Source organism: Archocentrus centrarchus, chromosome 5 (genome assembly GCF_007364275.1).
Source record: "Archocentrus centrarchus isolate MPI-CPG fArcCen1 chromosome 5, fArcCen1, whole genome shotgun sequence".
In the NCBI taxonomy this organism is placed as follows: Eukaryota; Metazoa; Chordata; class Actinopteri; order Cichliformes; family Cichlidae; genus Archocentrus; species Archocentrus centrarchus.
This window is the reverse complement of record NC_044350.1, coordinates 30,946,935-30,962,108: the sequence shown is the minus strand read 5'-3', so window position 1 is coordinate 30,962,108 and position 15,174 is coordinate 30,946,935. Positions and strand designations below refer to the sequence as shown.

General features: G+C 40.6%; 2 protein-coding genes across 2 annotated transcripts; both read right to left on the bottom strand.

Annotated features, from left to right (window-relative positions):
- Positions 1–1,717: 1,717 nt before the first annotated feature.
- LOC115779984 (uncharacterized) lies at positions 1,718–6,540 on the bottom strand. Its single transcript, XM_030728895.1, has 5 exons — positions 6,426–6,540; positions 6,041–6,204; positions 4,875–5,155; positions 1,979–2,038; positions 1,718–1,893 (listed from the first exon to the last, which is right to left on the bottom strand). Exons 1-5 carry the CDS (start codon positions 6,468–6,470, stop codon positions 1,718–1,720), a joined length of 726 nt encoding a protein of 241 aa, XP_030584755.1. The 5' UTR covers positions 6,471–6,540.
- An 808-nt stretch (positions 6,541–7,348) lies between these two features.
- Positions 7,349–14,417, bottom strand: pnp4a (purine nucleoside phosphorylase 4a). Its single transcript, XM_030729452.1, has 7 exons — positions 14,299–14,417; positions 11,872–12,035; positions 11,442–11,545; positions 10,456–10,631; positions 10,136–10,326; positions 7,949–8,028; positions 7,349–7,826 (listed from the first exon to the last, which is right to left on the bottom strand). Exons 1-7 carry the CDS (start codon positions 14,319–14,321, stop codon positions 7,674–7,676), a joined length of 891 nt encoding a protein of 296 aa, XP_030585312.1. The 5' UTR covers positions 14,322–14,417; the 3' UTR covers positions 7,349–7,673.
- Between the last annotated feature and the right edge of the window lie 757 nt (positions 14,418–15,174).

Genomic DNA, 15,174 nt, shown 5'->3' with positions numbered 1-15,174 from the left:
ATTTATTGCCTTTCATATGAATACCATTAACAGCTACTGTTCAGTAATCCTAACTTTAAACTTCTGCTTTAATTTGTAAGTTTTTTTGCTACTTTGTGTTTATTATGATCAGTCATTTGGCTAAAATCGTCCCTTTGGTTAACAAAAAGTTAACTAAAAATATAGTATAGTTAAATAGAGTAAATTAGTTCAATTAAACAAGCTGTGCATGTGTTTCACTGACTGTAGTATTAAAGACTAATGCTGCCATCACATGGTCAGAGGAAATCCAGCAGCAGAGTTTCATCAAATCTGTTGCTTCAGTGCCTCAGTGAGCATCAAATTCCAGTTAAAAAGAAATTTAAGCCTTATCTTATACATCTGTTTTTCACTCCTCAGGCTGGGTATGCAACCATACAATTTAGATGTGCTGATATTTTATTGTACTTAAATTGACAAATAAATCTAAACTTCAAAGCACACCATTAACACCCCCCAATAAATAAATAAATATAAAAATAAAATAAAATAAATAAAACTGAAAGAAAGAAAAAATAGCATTCATACTGTACGGTACAGTCTTTGTATTCTATATTCAGCAGATTTGAGGTACTTACTTTAGTTGAGTTAATGTTTCTACTTCAGTCTATTGTAACTAACCAGAGTAACTCATTACTTTAACATTTAACAGTTTTTTGCATATAATACATGAAATATTTTATTAAAATTTATTGTCATTTTTGTTTAACTAGTCAATTAATGTAAAAATTAATTTTGCTTTTCCTGTCATGGATTGTAAAATGAGGACCCAAATGCAGCTGCCAGGCAGACCGATGCAAACAAAAACAAAACAAAACAAAAAACTTGAGAGTCCAGTTACAAAATCCATGAAATGAAACAACAAAGTAAATCCACAAGAGTCCCTAAACAGCAACGAGCACACAAGGATAACAGCAGATGCTGAGACACTGAACACAGGACAGGGCACCGGGGATCAGGCACAACTAGGAAGAAAGGACCCACAAGTGCACACAATCAACACAATCACAGGGAAGGGAGTAAGACTGAATACAAGACACAAAGACTAACAAAGTAAAACAGGAAGTAAGCAACAAATAACTAAGCAGAGAAACAGACAGAAAAGTAAACTTAACATGGAGAAAAGACAGAGAGAAAATCTGAGAACTTCAATCTAAACAGTAACTGGAACTAAGAACTCGAGACCGAAAATACTAAAGAAATACCAGATGAACCAAATAGAGAATATTTACTAATAAACAAGAATTCAAAGTCTATAAACTGAAAAGCCAAAAGGCCATGACATTTCCATGCTTCGTTCATGCTTCAAATACTTCCCAGCACACTGATGCACCAGCGATAATAAATCTCACAATTATTATATTTCAAATGCATTGTTGTATTTTAGTCACATTTTAGTTTTTATTGTATTTTATTTAGACTTTTACTCTTTTTTCTTTTTTAACCTTGTTTGATGTTTTGCTGTAACAGAAAAATACCAACATTTGGGATAAATAAAGTATCTATAACTGTACACTCAGGCCACTTTTCTGTGCTGGGTTCTTTTAATACTGCAGTACATTCTTCCAAATTACTCTTCTAAATAATACTTCTAAAGGAAGGAGAATTTCACTATTTAAATTTTGGTGTTAGTGCTTCAACTTAAGGAAAAAACCAGATTGTCAGATTGTTATATATTCTATTATTTTATTTGAGAGATTCATCTTTCAGAACTTGGTAAGTCTTTGTGTTTCTGATCTTCTGCCTCATCGTGTTGCTCGTCTTCCTCTGAAGATGCACTGCATGCAGATGAGAGAGAGGCGAGCTGGAATTCATTGGACTGCTGAGCGCACACGTTGTCGGTTTGATCCACAGGTGATGTTTGACGGGGAGCAGCTGGAGGCAATAAATGACACTTTGTATAAATCATCGGAAACAGAATAACAGTTAAGCTTTTGACTTTTGAAAACATTTTCCTCACTTTGATGAGGAGCAGACTTGAGGAACCACTGCCGTAGTCCGTTGTGAAGAGCAGTCACAGCTGCAGGAGAGAAAAATCTGCATCAATCATCAGCGCTGTGGTAGCTGCACCAAGAAGTTAGCAACAGATCCTTTAAGTCCTGTAAGTTGTGAGGTGGAGCCTCCACAGATCGCACTTGGATATCCCACAGATGCTCGATTGGATTGAGACACCTCAACACCTCAGACTCATTCTTATGCCTGTTCCGATGCTTTTTTAAGATAGTGTTTATTCGTCACATGCACAGTTATACACAGTACAATGCACAGTGAAATGTATTTTGTACCTGCAACCATATATACACACACATATAAATAAGAAGAATAAAAATAAAAAAGTAATTCACACTATACACTATACTCTATATACTATACACTATACACACTTTATAAATTATAATATTTACATTGTGCAATAATGGTCCAGTTAGGGCTCAGAGTTGAGCAGACGGATGGCTTGTGGGTAAAAACTCTTCTTCAACCTTTCAGTCTTAGTCCTCAGGCAGCGGTAACGCCGGCCTGATGGGAGCAGGGAGAAGAGAGAGTGTCCGGGGTGGCTGGGCTGTTTTAGGATCTTCATGGCCCTCAGCCTGCACTGCTTGGTGTAAATGTCCTGCAGGTTGGGGAGGGTGGTTCTGATGGTCCGTTCAGCTGAACGAACCACCCTTTTTAGGGCCATGAAGTCCTGCTTGGTGCAGTTTCCCATCCAGGTGGTGATGCTCCCACGCATGATGCTCTCGATGGTGCAGGTGTAAAAGTTCCTGAGCACCTTGTGTGGGAGCTTGAAGTCTCTCAGCCGCCTGAGGAGGTAGAGACGCTGTCTGGCCTTCTTCACAGTGATGTTTATGTGATGAGTCCAGGACAGGTCCTGTGAGATGGTCACTCCCAGGTATTTGAAAGTGTCCACTCTTTCCACCTCAGCACCACTGATGACAAGTGGATGGTAGTCCCTCTGCTGCTTCCTGCTGAAGTCCACAATCAGTTCCTTCGTTTTGCTGACGTTGAGCAGGAGGTGGTTCTCCTGGCACCAGTTCTCCAGGCGGGAGACCTCTCTCCTGTAGGCTGTCTCCTCATTGTGAGAGATTAGTCCCACAACAGCAGTGTCGTCAGCAAACTTGATGATGACGTTGGACTCTGATGTGGCCTCGCAGTCATGGGTGTACAGTGAGTACAGCAGAGGGCTGAGCACACAGCCTTGGGGGGATCCAGTGTTGACGGTGAGGGAGGATGAGGTGAGGTGACCCACTCGTACCACCTGTGGTCTGCTGGTCAGGAAGCTGTGAACCCACCTGCACAGGGATGGGCCCAGGCCCAGGTCCAGCAGCTTAGAGACCAGCCTGGAGGGAACTATGGTGTTGAATGCTGAGCTGTAATCTACAAACAGCACTCTCACATAGTTCCCCTTACCAGTGTCTATGTGTGAAAGGGTCTTGTGGAGGAGGAAGGATATGGCGTCGTCTGTGGATCTGTCTGGCCGGTATGCAAACTGTAGTGGGTCGAGGGTGGTGGGCAGTGAGGAGGTGATGAATGTCTTGATGAGTCTCTCAAAACACTTCATCACCACAGAGGTGAGAGCTATGGGCCTGAAGTCATTGGGGCAAGGGTTAGGGTCCCCATTGTTGCTGCTTTTGGTAGTAGACAGGAGGCAGCATGGGAACCCTGTCTGGTCTGCGGCTCTGCAGCCCCACACACAACAAACTGCACCGCACTGTGTATTCTGACACCTTTCTATCAGAACCAGCATTATCAGTATATGACATACTGTAGTATGTCATATTACAGTAGCTTGTCTCTGTTGGATCAGAGCACACGAGCCAGCCTTCGCTCCCCCGGTGAATTAGTGAGCCTTGACCACCTTGACCCTGTTGCTGGTTCACCACTGTTCCTTCATTGGGCCACTTTTGATAGATGCTGACCACTGCAGACCAGGAAAACCTCACAAAAGCTGCAGTTTTGGAGTTGCTCTGACCCAGTCATCTTCCCATTACAATCGTTCCCTTGTTAAACTCACTCACATCCTCACGCTGGCCCATTTTTCCTGCTTCTACCACATCAACTTTGAGGACAAAATGTTCACTTGCTCCCTGATATATCCCACCCACTAACAGGCACCACAATGAAGAGATAATCAGTGTTATTTACTTCATCTGTCAGTGGTCATGATGTTATACATGACTGGTTTATTTGCACAGTTTTATCAAAGCTGTAAAATCTGCAGTTCCCTTTAAGTTACAGCAGGTGGCGATGCTTCCACCCTGTCAACAAGACTATTATAACTCAGGAAGAAACTTAATGCAAAGGTTTTATGAAAAGCTGACCAGACTTTAAAATCAATCCAGTGTCGTTTCTGCCACCCAAAATCACAGATTTGAATTAGATCTTTGCAGCTCAAAACATTTCCACAATAGGAAACAACAAAACAGAGGAACCTTAAGAATGCCTCTTACTTACTGTAGAATTATATTTATTTTCATTCAGATTATTTGTTTTTTCCTGATTAATCACTACTTGCTCCAATCTCTCTCTTTTTTTGTTGTTTTCTTATTTATTTGGCGTGTGTTTACCGTTCTTAATAATCGTGTCTATTTATTGACTGTACTCAAACCTCAACCAACACTTTAACTTCTTTCAGTGCTTACCAACTCAAATGACTCTGCATCTCCTTTTAGTAACTTCAAATTACTATTCATCTCCTTTCAGGACCTCAGCTCGACTTTCTAACATGTTCTGGTTTTTGTTATTCAGCTGACTACACACACATTTATATTTGCAGACTGCATACAAAGAAGGACGCAGTGGTCACATCATGTAATCTAACTGCTTATGGCAATGAAAATGTTTGTTTTGGTAACGCTTACCTCTGCGAGGCGGAGAGGTAGATGCTGAAGCTGCTGGGTATGGTCCACATTCTTCTCTAAGCTCCTGCTCGGGTTCCAATCTAACTTCCTCCATGAATTCTCCTCCAGTTTGTGGTCCAGCTTCCTCCAGGAAGTCTTCTCCAGATACTAGTCCAGCATCCACTTGGAGAAAGACTCTGTCCAGCAGGTGGTCCAGGAGCTGGTCCGCGTGGTCTGGCTTGGTTCTGATGGTCAGTTTGCAACTAGGTTGTCCCGCTGAGATCTGCAGTTCGGTGAAGTTTCTGAGGAATCAGAACCAACAGATGCTTCACAACTCTCCACCACACATATTCAGACATAGTGAGATGATAACTATTGGTTTGTGGTCTTTGTAGTTCTGTTTGCTCAGGTCTGAATTGGAGCATTTGTTTTAAGCTTGTGGCAGTTTCTGCTTTCCCATCATTGAAAAATGAAACAGAAGGATTAGACCTGTCCTTTGGATCCGCCCAAACAGTCTAAACAACAGAAAAGCCCATTAAAGGGTGAGTACACCTTCAAATTCTTCTTGAACCCTCCCTTCAGGCAAGAGGCTATTTAGTATGCAGGAGGGTCAGTGGGCACGACGGCTTATATTCAGCTCTAAGAACCATAAGAAGCTACTGTCAGGCTCCTCTTTTCTGCACTGAAGAGAGAGGCAGACATTTATGACCCTTTGAGGGGGCTTCTCCGTGGGTGCTCGTGTTGTAGCTGGTACAATGGCTCAACTATGAGAACCTCTGTGGTGTGTTTGTGTACATGCACAAATAATGTAGATAGCCATATTTCTGCTCTTTGTTGTGGTTAATCCATAGACCAAAATAGGAACATGGTCTGAAAAGAGAATCCAGTGAGGTGCCATGAACCTGCATTCTATCTAATGGCCAGCAGGGGGCCTCCTCTGATCGCAAAAACAAGTCCAGCTTGTCTGAAACATTGTAATCAACGCCAAAGTTGTTTTTGCAAAAATAACCTGTATTAGCATCAACTCAAAAAACGCCAGAGATGATTGATCATTGAATGTTTCAATGAGTGACTGACTCCTAGAATAAAACTAAAAGAATATTAATTCAGCGTGAATCTAAATAACTTTGAAATGCAGGTTTGGGGATGATTTCATGGGGATGATTTCATGAGGCAGCTGCTTTCACCTGTTTCTGTTCTGTTTGAGGATCCAGCAGAGAAACAGGAGAATGATCAGAGCCAGCACCAGAACTGCCAGGGACACACAGAAGAGGTAAAAGGCCACCTGCTCCTTCATTGCCATGCTGGTATCTTTTAGGCAGGCAGCAGCTTTGTGATGCACACGAGACAACTGTGAAAAAGGTAGAATAACGTTGAAGCAAACACTTATTTTTGGCTCTTATTGTCAGGACAAAAACCCTAAATGAGAAATTTACATTTTTTGTTTAACTACTAATAGATTTACGTCTGTTGTGGCTTTCATGAACAGTGCAAGCCTCTGCACCTGTAATCTAGATTACAATGACATGTACACAAATCAAGCATTTTGTGCTCATTGGTTTGTTTACGTACCTGGCTTGTGTTGTTGGGCTTCTGCGATTGCTTGTTTTTGATCATTTCCAAGCCCGTTGCTTAGAAATGATCAGGAATGTTTAAACCGGTCAATCTTGGAGAGTTGAAAGAAAACATTCTGTTGGAAGTTTTCAATCTGGGATCATCAGGAGAATCTGCAGAAAGCTGCTCGGAGCTGAGCTCCCATTCAAAACCTGCTAACTTCTCTCATGAAATATCACTTTTACCATTTAATGTAATTTGTTCAGTGTACTCCTATTGACTAGTGTGCTTCTGGCAATATTGAAAACATTAGAGCTTAGAGAGGGATGTGTTTGGAGTGGCTTGATTCATGTGTTTGGTCATTGATAAGCCATCTGAAGGAGACAGAAGGGTTATTCAACAGAAAGCTCATGCTCCAGGCACGTTGTTTTGATTCACTTATATAGTTTGAATCAGTGTAATGTGGACTGCTTGTAGGTCCCTATTTTTATAACCTGATTACATAATCCCAAATACATGTAATGAGTTAGAACCTGACCCTGAGTGTTACTTTGTCATCAGTTGTTGGTGGTGTAGGCAACGTATTTTTCATAGACAGTTTTGTTGTTTGAAACCTTGTTTTGTTTTTATGTTTGTAGTTTACCATAATCATGATGCCCATTAAAATGTTCTGATTTTCTTTCCTATTTTAATAACAAGCCATTTATTTTCTTAACGAGTTCCAATTTCACTGCACTTTATATGCAAGAGTTAAGTTTTAAGTGGGCTGTAGGTACCATACTGACAATGCTGTAGAGTGTCACTACCCCTGCTCCAGCCCATAACACCCATAAGATGACAATGACTGGCCTTTATGGGCTTATAGTTCATGTAAGAGCAACACTGGTTTATTACAGTAGCATCTAGTGGACAATATAGGAACTGCAGCTACACAAACGAGCTCTGTGGCATCTTGTTTTAATCAGATTAACATGAATCAGGAAATCTGTGACATCCTTTACATTATAAAATTAAATTCTACAGTAATAATGTTTAAGAGAATAAAGCACCTTCAAACACAGCAGTTATTGTTATATAAAGTTTTAGCATTTAAAATCAAATATCATACATGAATACTTACACTCTGATTTACCCTGATGGAAAATATTAGGCACCATGATGATATAAATAAAGTTTCATTACAGCAGTTTGCTTTTTTTTTTAAAAAAACACACCAATTAAATATGTATGCAATCTCCATATGTTTGTGTGTGACTGTGAGTGTGTTCAGACAGATTTATTAATGTTGTCATTGTTATTGATCTCCATCCTGCCGACCAGCTCGGTCACCAGCTGCTGCACGCTCTGAGAGCGTAGCCGGCCGACCTCCAGGACGCCCTCGTGGTTCACGCTTTCCGTGTCCTCGTAACTCTTCACCACCTGAAGCAAATGAGTCAGATCGCAGAGTCTTTGTAACACGGTTACTTTGTAGCCAGCAGCTTTGTTATTCATCGCAGTCATATCTAATCAGTTTGTTGATCAGTGACTCAGATATGCGTTACCTTGTTGGTGATCAGGGAGAGGCCAAAGACTCTCAGACCACAGTGAGCTGCCACGACCACCTCGGGAGCTGTGCTCATACCTAAAAAAAAAACAGACCAGGAGATGTTAGTAAAACTAGTCACAGCACACCTGCCAGCAAAACTGCTGCTGCTACTGTAGAGGAGTTTAGCTGCTGATCTTGTTGGATGATCTGCTGTCAACAATCAGTGACTCTTACCTGGATGATACACCCTTTATATTTGTTACTAATGCTTTAACTCAAACTAAATTTTTATACACTGGTTAAAGAGCCATTTCAGCAGTTCCAGCTGTTCAGCTGTGACCTACCACAACTTTGGTGCCGCTGACCTAAAAACTGTTATCTCCATTATCTGATGACTATCCTGTGATTAAACTGTGTTGATAGCTATTCATTTATGCCCTCACCAAAGGCACAGTGTAAGGACTGGGCTACTGGAACAAGTCCATAAAATGTGCTGATCGGCCATGTGGGAAAACCAAAAGTGCTCCTAGGTGTTCCAAAGGGCAGATATTATTTAAAACGGGAATAACAAGAGAGTGGTTGTAACAAATGCTACAACATTTAGCTGTGTGCAAGGAGTAGGCTTATGTGGTTTACTGAGCATGATGCGGCCTTTTGGCAGATTTACAGTCTAACAGAATATGGTGCTTTCTATGCACGTCAGAACCGGTCATGCTGATCCAAACAGGCACAAAGGTAGGCAGAGGCAAAAAGCAGTATTGCTTAAAAACAGAGATCTGTGCACATTTTCAGTCTCTTCCCGAGTCACTAAGAGTACTACAATTGGTTGTTCACATGAAAAGTCGGGGTGGGCGATTCAACCTCAAGATTATATCATGATCTTTCAAGAACATTTCAGTGATGCTTGCAGCATTTATAAGCGTAATAAAATTAAGGGCGTTTTCCATCCTTTGTTTCCGATGAGCTACTGTGGTTGATGACACAGTTCCTAGTTTGAAGTTTATATCTGTTTAAACAAGGTGCCAGCAGCAGCATCATTATAGTGGTGACACAGCTCAAAAATAGCCCATGTGGTGTTTTCCCTGGAAATTTTAAGTAAAAGTATAAGATAACACTTTAGTTTAACAGTAACTAAAATAACTCAACCCTGTAACAGGGCAGGAGCTGCACAGTATTATTTTAGTTTTCCTAGTTTTTCCAAGTCACCTTCCAATTTCCAATCAATGCACCTCCTCAGGTGCCTTGATCACCTTGGTCACTTTTTTAATATGTTTCTCAAATTGCAGATGAGAATCTAAAATAAGGTCGAGATATTTTACCTCTGAAACCTGTTCTATGAAGAGCTCATTAATCTTTAAATTTAGCTCATGGCCTTCTTTTAAGGAGTGAGCCCTGGAGGAAAAGCAAACTGACACAGTTTTCTTGATGTTGACTTTAAGACAAGACTTTCTGAGCCATGCTGCCACAGAATGTAAATCATGCAGCAGCTGTGTTAAAACAGACAAGGCAGCTTTGCCTGATACATATATTACTGTATCATCAGCATAGAGCTGAAACCCTGCTCCAGGGCATGACTGTGGTAAATCATTTATATTTACGCTGAAAAGGAGCGGGCCGAGAACAGACCTCTATCGTCACATAATAACACTAAAAAATATTTTCTTCCTGGGGTGTTCTATCTTGAATTGAGTTTTTAAGCCAGCTGCTTAAAGCGCTGCTTTTCCGCCACATCAGAAATTTCCATCCACCGCTGGCTCAGTGTCTTTGCTGTTAATGGTGAAACAAGTTTTTCCACCTTTAGCAGGAACAGTTTGTTTGCATATTTTGCAAAGTACTGCGCTTTGTTGGAGGTTGTTGAAGTGGCTCTCAAGACATGTTGGGCTTGTCTCATTGCTTAAGCACATGGGGTTGCTACAACAACGATATCACGATATTATATTTTTATACTGTAAAAGTTTATACCGGTACTATCACAGATGATATAATATTGCACAGGCCTAATGAGAAGCACCACTAATGAAATAATAAATATGACAGAGGTACAATTTTTTTCTCTGTATCTCTCAGCTGTCTTTTTTCTGTCGACCACTTTAGCTCCAAAGAATCAAACCTGCTCCTTTTCTGCAGAAGATGATTGTTAGAGACCCCGTGACTATCCATGTAGTGCCAAAACTGGGTAAAAATGTGGCTGTAATGAACGTACCAACAGCATCCACACCAAGCCGATGCAGCAGTCTGGCCTCAGCGATGGTTTCAAAGTTGGGACCTCCCACCATGGCGTACACGCCCTCCTGCAGGAAGCCGGCCACACCCAGCTCCTTGGCGATCTCCGCAGCAAGGCAACGCAGACCTTTGTCATAGCAACCTGACATGGCTGGGAAGCGAGGCCCAAACCTGTAAACAATAAATAAGAAGTAATGGACAACATGATCAGGGACTAAAACAACAATAGCAATAAAGAGCAGCAGAAACAAGAAGACAGTAAAAACAGTAGAAACAACAAACAGCCGTGCATGTAATTACTTGTCATCGTTGAGTCCGCACAGCGGGTTCAGACCAACCAATCCAGGGAAGTTGATGTGATCTTTGATGATCATGATGTCTCCAGGCTGGAAGCCATCAGCCAGTGAGCCAGCAGCATTTGTGACAATCAGGGTCTCCACCCCGAGCAGCTTGAAGACTCGAATGGGAAACGTTGTCTGATGGACAGACAGGAAGTTGGAGCCTCAGTAATCATTAGTCAATCATGGAAGACGCCTCTTGGGAACATGTGTTGTAATGGAAAATCATTTTTGCTTCCCAGCATGAATGAACTACCTTTTAATGACATTTATTGCAGACGGTTATGTATAAATGGTGAATTCTTGCCCCAAGTGAAATGTTTTTATTGAAAAGCAGCTTTGATAGAGCGCCATCTGGAGGAGAGTCATTTATTTTCATTATGATACAAAAAGAGTGGGTTTATGTGTGTGCGTGTGTGTGCGTGCATGTATGTGTGTGTGTGTGTGTTATTGAGGCAAACAATGGCAGCATTGAACAGCTAAAAGGCTGCATGTGATCGAACCCATGCGTGACCTGGGCTGGCTTCTCACGCGCACACACACACACATACTACAGGTTCAGTCTCATGCTACTGATTACAGTTATGTGTGTGCATGACTAAGCTTTTTTAATCAGCTCACCGTGTGTGTGTGTGTGTGTGTGTGTGGTGGGTGTGTACACAGAACTTTATTTACTTGTGAGTGGAAAGGCTTAAATGGCATGTTCACATGCAGTCTGTAAAAAGTTAGTTTATAAAAATACCAATTTTATAATGCAAGATTTTCTCAAATCTCAAATCACAGCAAACTGTGAACTGTGCTGTCTGACGCTTCTGATCGAAAGTGGTTCCATTTTGCTCGGTTCTTACATCATCACAGAGCTGTTACAGGATTGGGCTGGTTTGGGGTTGTGGTCAGAAGTGAATGCATCAATGAGGGTCCTCACAAGCACAGTTCAAATGTACGTACCTTGCAGAGGGAGTGTCCTTCATACATGTGGAAGCGACCCTGCATGCACACGCACGTCTTCCCCTTCAGCTCCCCAAAAACAAGCCGACCTGCATGACCCTGCACTGCAACACACACACATACACACACACACACACAAGGATCTTCTGATGTAACTATGTTTCATATATTTGGGCTTAGCTGTTAATGGCAGCTGTAATGCTTTGAAATAAACCAGTTTTAAACTGACAGATTTAACCCTGATTTAATTGCTTGCTTTGATTCATTTCAGGATGAATTTTCTATAACTCACCCAATGTTCTGAACTGATAAAAAGCTGCTGTTTTACGGGTCTGCTATTTATACATCTAATTTATTGAAAATGTAAAATATATTTAGTTAGTTTTTGTTAGCATGTGCTGCAGACAGTAATCTGTTCATCACTCATTACCTGTGCTCTGAGGGAAGCCCGGGATGTCAGAATAAGCAAAGGAGTCTTGACACTTCAGGGTGTCAGCGAGCATGCCCAGTCCAGATCCACAGATGATTGCTACCTGGGGACGATGCTTTGTCTGAGACATCAGCCAGTCAGCTGTCTTTTGGTATTCATCATGACTATGGGCAGAAGAAGAAAGAATAAATATTATATTGTAGTATCATCAATTACCACTTTTTTCTGCTCGTTTTTGGACTCAGTCCGACCTTTTATGTTCATGTTTGGCAGCACCACTGCTTCAGTATATAACTGCAGCTTTACTGTTCTGGTTTACTCTTGCTGCGTGGAGGTGTTTTTAGTTGGAGCAGGAAGCAGTTTTTTTTTTTTCACTGCTCTCCACCTTCTCAGCACCAAACAGCAGATGGACTCAGCTTGTGAGGAATATGTGAAAACGTCTTGCAGATATTTCTCTCAGGAAATGGTGCAGGTCAAAAACAGGCAGCGTATTCCTCAGGTGGAGAATATATGACATTACATGACTCCAAGTGAATGACATTAAGCAACTGTTTCCCAACAGTTTCACAATATATCTACAGAGCTTGAACAGAAGGCAGGAGGCTTCTTCAGATCTGTTAGAGAACTGAAGAAGCCTTTTTGGACGAGAGAAAAAAAACATCTTCAAAAACCCAAAGAAGTCCAGTTGTCTTCTTCTCAAGCTCTCAAGATTACCGTGACCTGGACGACTGAGAACCTACTCAGACTTCACAATATGTCAGTCTTCACTCCACAACATGTTTTCACAGATTTTAAGCAAAACAACAGAAACAAATTGAACAAAATCAGTTTGAGCTTTTTCTGTCACATATATAAACATCTACAGTGGAAGATGTTCATGGTAAAAGTTTAAAATAATGAGGTCTGCATATGCACAAGTGCTCCCTGTGAGTCAAAAGATCCAGCTTCAGACTCACGCATCAGAGTTTTTTAATTCTAAACTTGGCTCTGCGTGATGTCACTGAGTGTGGATGTCCTTATATGGTCATCTCAGACACATACTGTATCTTGGCTGTAAGCACAGAAGCTGTACCAGCATGCTGTTCAAACCTTTTGTTTGTGAGGGGCAGCCAATCAAGTCAAAACACTTGAAAATAAATACTTTATTTATCTCCAAAATTGGGAAATTACTTTGTTACAGCAACCAAAGCATGAACATCAGCTTAGCTCACAGAAGAAAATAGCTCAGAGAGGTTAAAAAAATGACCTGACGATGGAACTCAGTTAAATTTCCATTGGGTCAAAAAAAAAAATAAACAAATAAAATGAAGAGCTCAATAAATCAAACTCCAAATATGATACAATGAAGAGCTTAAATTTGAAAAGTCAGGTATTGTGGTGCGAGGTGGTAAAATTTTCTGTATCTATCTTTGTGCCAGATGAGCTACAACAGACGTTAGACAAAGTGTTTGGCTGCAAGTCCAGTTAGGGGGACAGAAGGTGGTCAAGGTCCAGTAATTATCCGTAACCATTCACCACAGCCACAGCTCTCCGTGTGAGCTGAAGGAGGAATTCAAACCTTCCAGCAGCCAGCAGTTCAACATCCAGACCACAGAGAGTGCAGGACAGGAAAATATGGATATGGGAAACAAGAAGTGTGATGCAATTACAAATGTAAGTTGCTCAATATTCCAAGACTTGTTACAAATTTCAAGCTTTGTTTTGAAAAAAACTCACCTATATATCACCTATAGAGTGGTATATAGTTTGTTTGTTTTTTTAAATAAATTCTCTTAATGTTCCAAAGTCCCCTTATTATTACTTTATTGAACTCCTGTTTCTGTTGGATATTTAAATCTTTATGAAACTCAGGAAAAACTCACCAAGAACCGCAGATGGAAATTCACCTGTATCTATGCTATTTATTTTTGATTTTTAATTATTAATGAACACTTTGCCTGTTAATAAATTAGTAAATGACCATACAAAAATATTTAAAACAACTTAACTTAACTTAACCTTAACTCAAAATAGCTGCTTGTTCATCACATTCTTGATTTCTCCAGCTATCCCTATTTTAAGGCTGCACTAGTTATTTTTTCATTAATTACTTAATATTCACTCAACTAAATAACTCTATAAATTTTAAGCTATAAGGAGTTACAGGACTGTTGAGGTCGTGGATCATGAACCTACTGAGGCGAAGGCTGATTAACAGGAAGGAGGAGGCTGAAAAATGAAATACTTTATTCTTCTTTGATTTTATTCTCATGAATCACTGAATACATTTATATTTCAGGCCTCATAAAACTAACCAGAAACATACAATAACATCTTTTTAACCCAAACAGTTCAGAATATAGTGAGTTTTATCAGGAGAAAGACGATAATATTACTTATAATATACAACTAAAAACATAAAGGGATGCAGTGAAGACAGTTTCTTACCTGATCTGGTCTTTGCTGTGCATGATGGATCGATGAGCAGCCTCTGTTACTGTGTGTGTATGTGTTTGTGCGTATGTGTGTGTATGTGTGTGTGTGTGTGTGTGTGTGGGATGAAGGGACAGTGAGAATGCAGGAGGTTCGTGCTGATCAGCCTACATATTCACCGGTCGCATGCTCCTGATTGGCCAAACAACTCATTCATTCATCAGTATCAGCCAATTGCAGCTGTGTTGTAGTAGTGATTGTGTGTGAGGATTCCTAAAAGGTTTTTTTCTTTTTTTTTTGGGTTGCATAAGCAGCATCACACCCCCACTGAACACAGTCAGACCCATTAGAGTTACTGTAATTCCTGATGCTCAGTCCTTACACAGTTATTTGTGACTGTGTCATGGCCTCAAAACACACACACACATTCAGACTTGTGCAAAGTTATGAGAACAGATAGGTAATGAATTATTCATATAAACAGTATTAGTATTTACAGTATTAGTATTATTAGCGCCGCTAAGAGGCTGCGGTCTTCATTCCAGCTGCAGTATGAGAGAAAGAAAACTACCGTGTCATTATTAAAACCTCCAGTTGTGCTTTAAACTACAGAACTGTGCAAAGGTCTTGAGCCACTCCTCATTTCTTTATGTTTTGAATCTGAGGAGCCAGGCTTTCTGATCATTTTTTAAACTGGTCTTGAACATTAGTTCTTCAGGCTTTCTGAAGGTCTTCTAAAGTGTTTCTTTGGAGATTGGCTGCATTTTCACCAGTCCAGTCCCTGCAGCTCAACATTTTCAGAGGAAAGTTATTTTTTTGTTTGTTAAGCTAATTAACACTGACCTATTAATCATTCCTGCATAAAACAGAGACCCAACTCAAGGGATGAAC

Excerpts from the sequence above, each read along its gene's own strand:
- LOC115779984 (XM_030728895.1), bottom strand. The coding sequence starts at position 6,470 with ATGATCAAAAACAAGCAATCGCAGAAGCCCAACAACACAAGCCAG. Across the intron at positions 5,156-6,040 it reads CTCAAACAGAACAGAAACAG|AAACTTCACCGAACTGCAGA; the intron begins GTGAAAGCAGCT and ends CTGATTCCTCAG. Across the intron at positions 2,039-4,874 it reads TACCTCTCCGCCTCGCAGAG|CTGTGACTGCTCTTCACAAC; the intron begins GTAAGCGTTACC and ends TCTCTCCTGCAG.
- pnp4a (XM_030729452.1), bottom strand. The coding sequence starts at position 14,321 with ATGCACAGCAAAGACCAGATCAG. Across the intron at positions 10,632-11,441 it reads AAGGACACTCCCTCTGCAAG|ACAACGTTTCCCATTCGAGT; the intron begins GTACGTACATTT and ends TCTGTCCATCAG. Across the intron at positions 8,029-10,135 it reads GCTTGGTGTGGATGCTGTTG|GTATGAGCACAGCTCCCGAG; the intron begins GTACGTTCATTA and ends TTTTTTTTTTAG.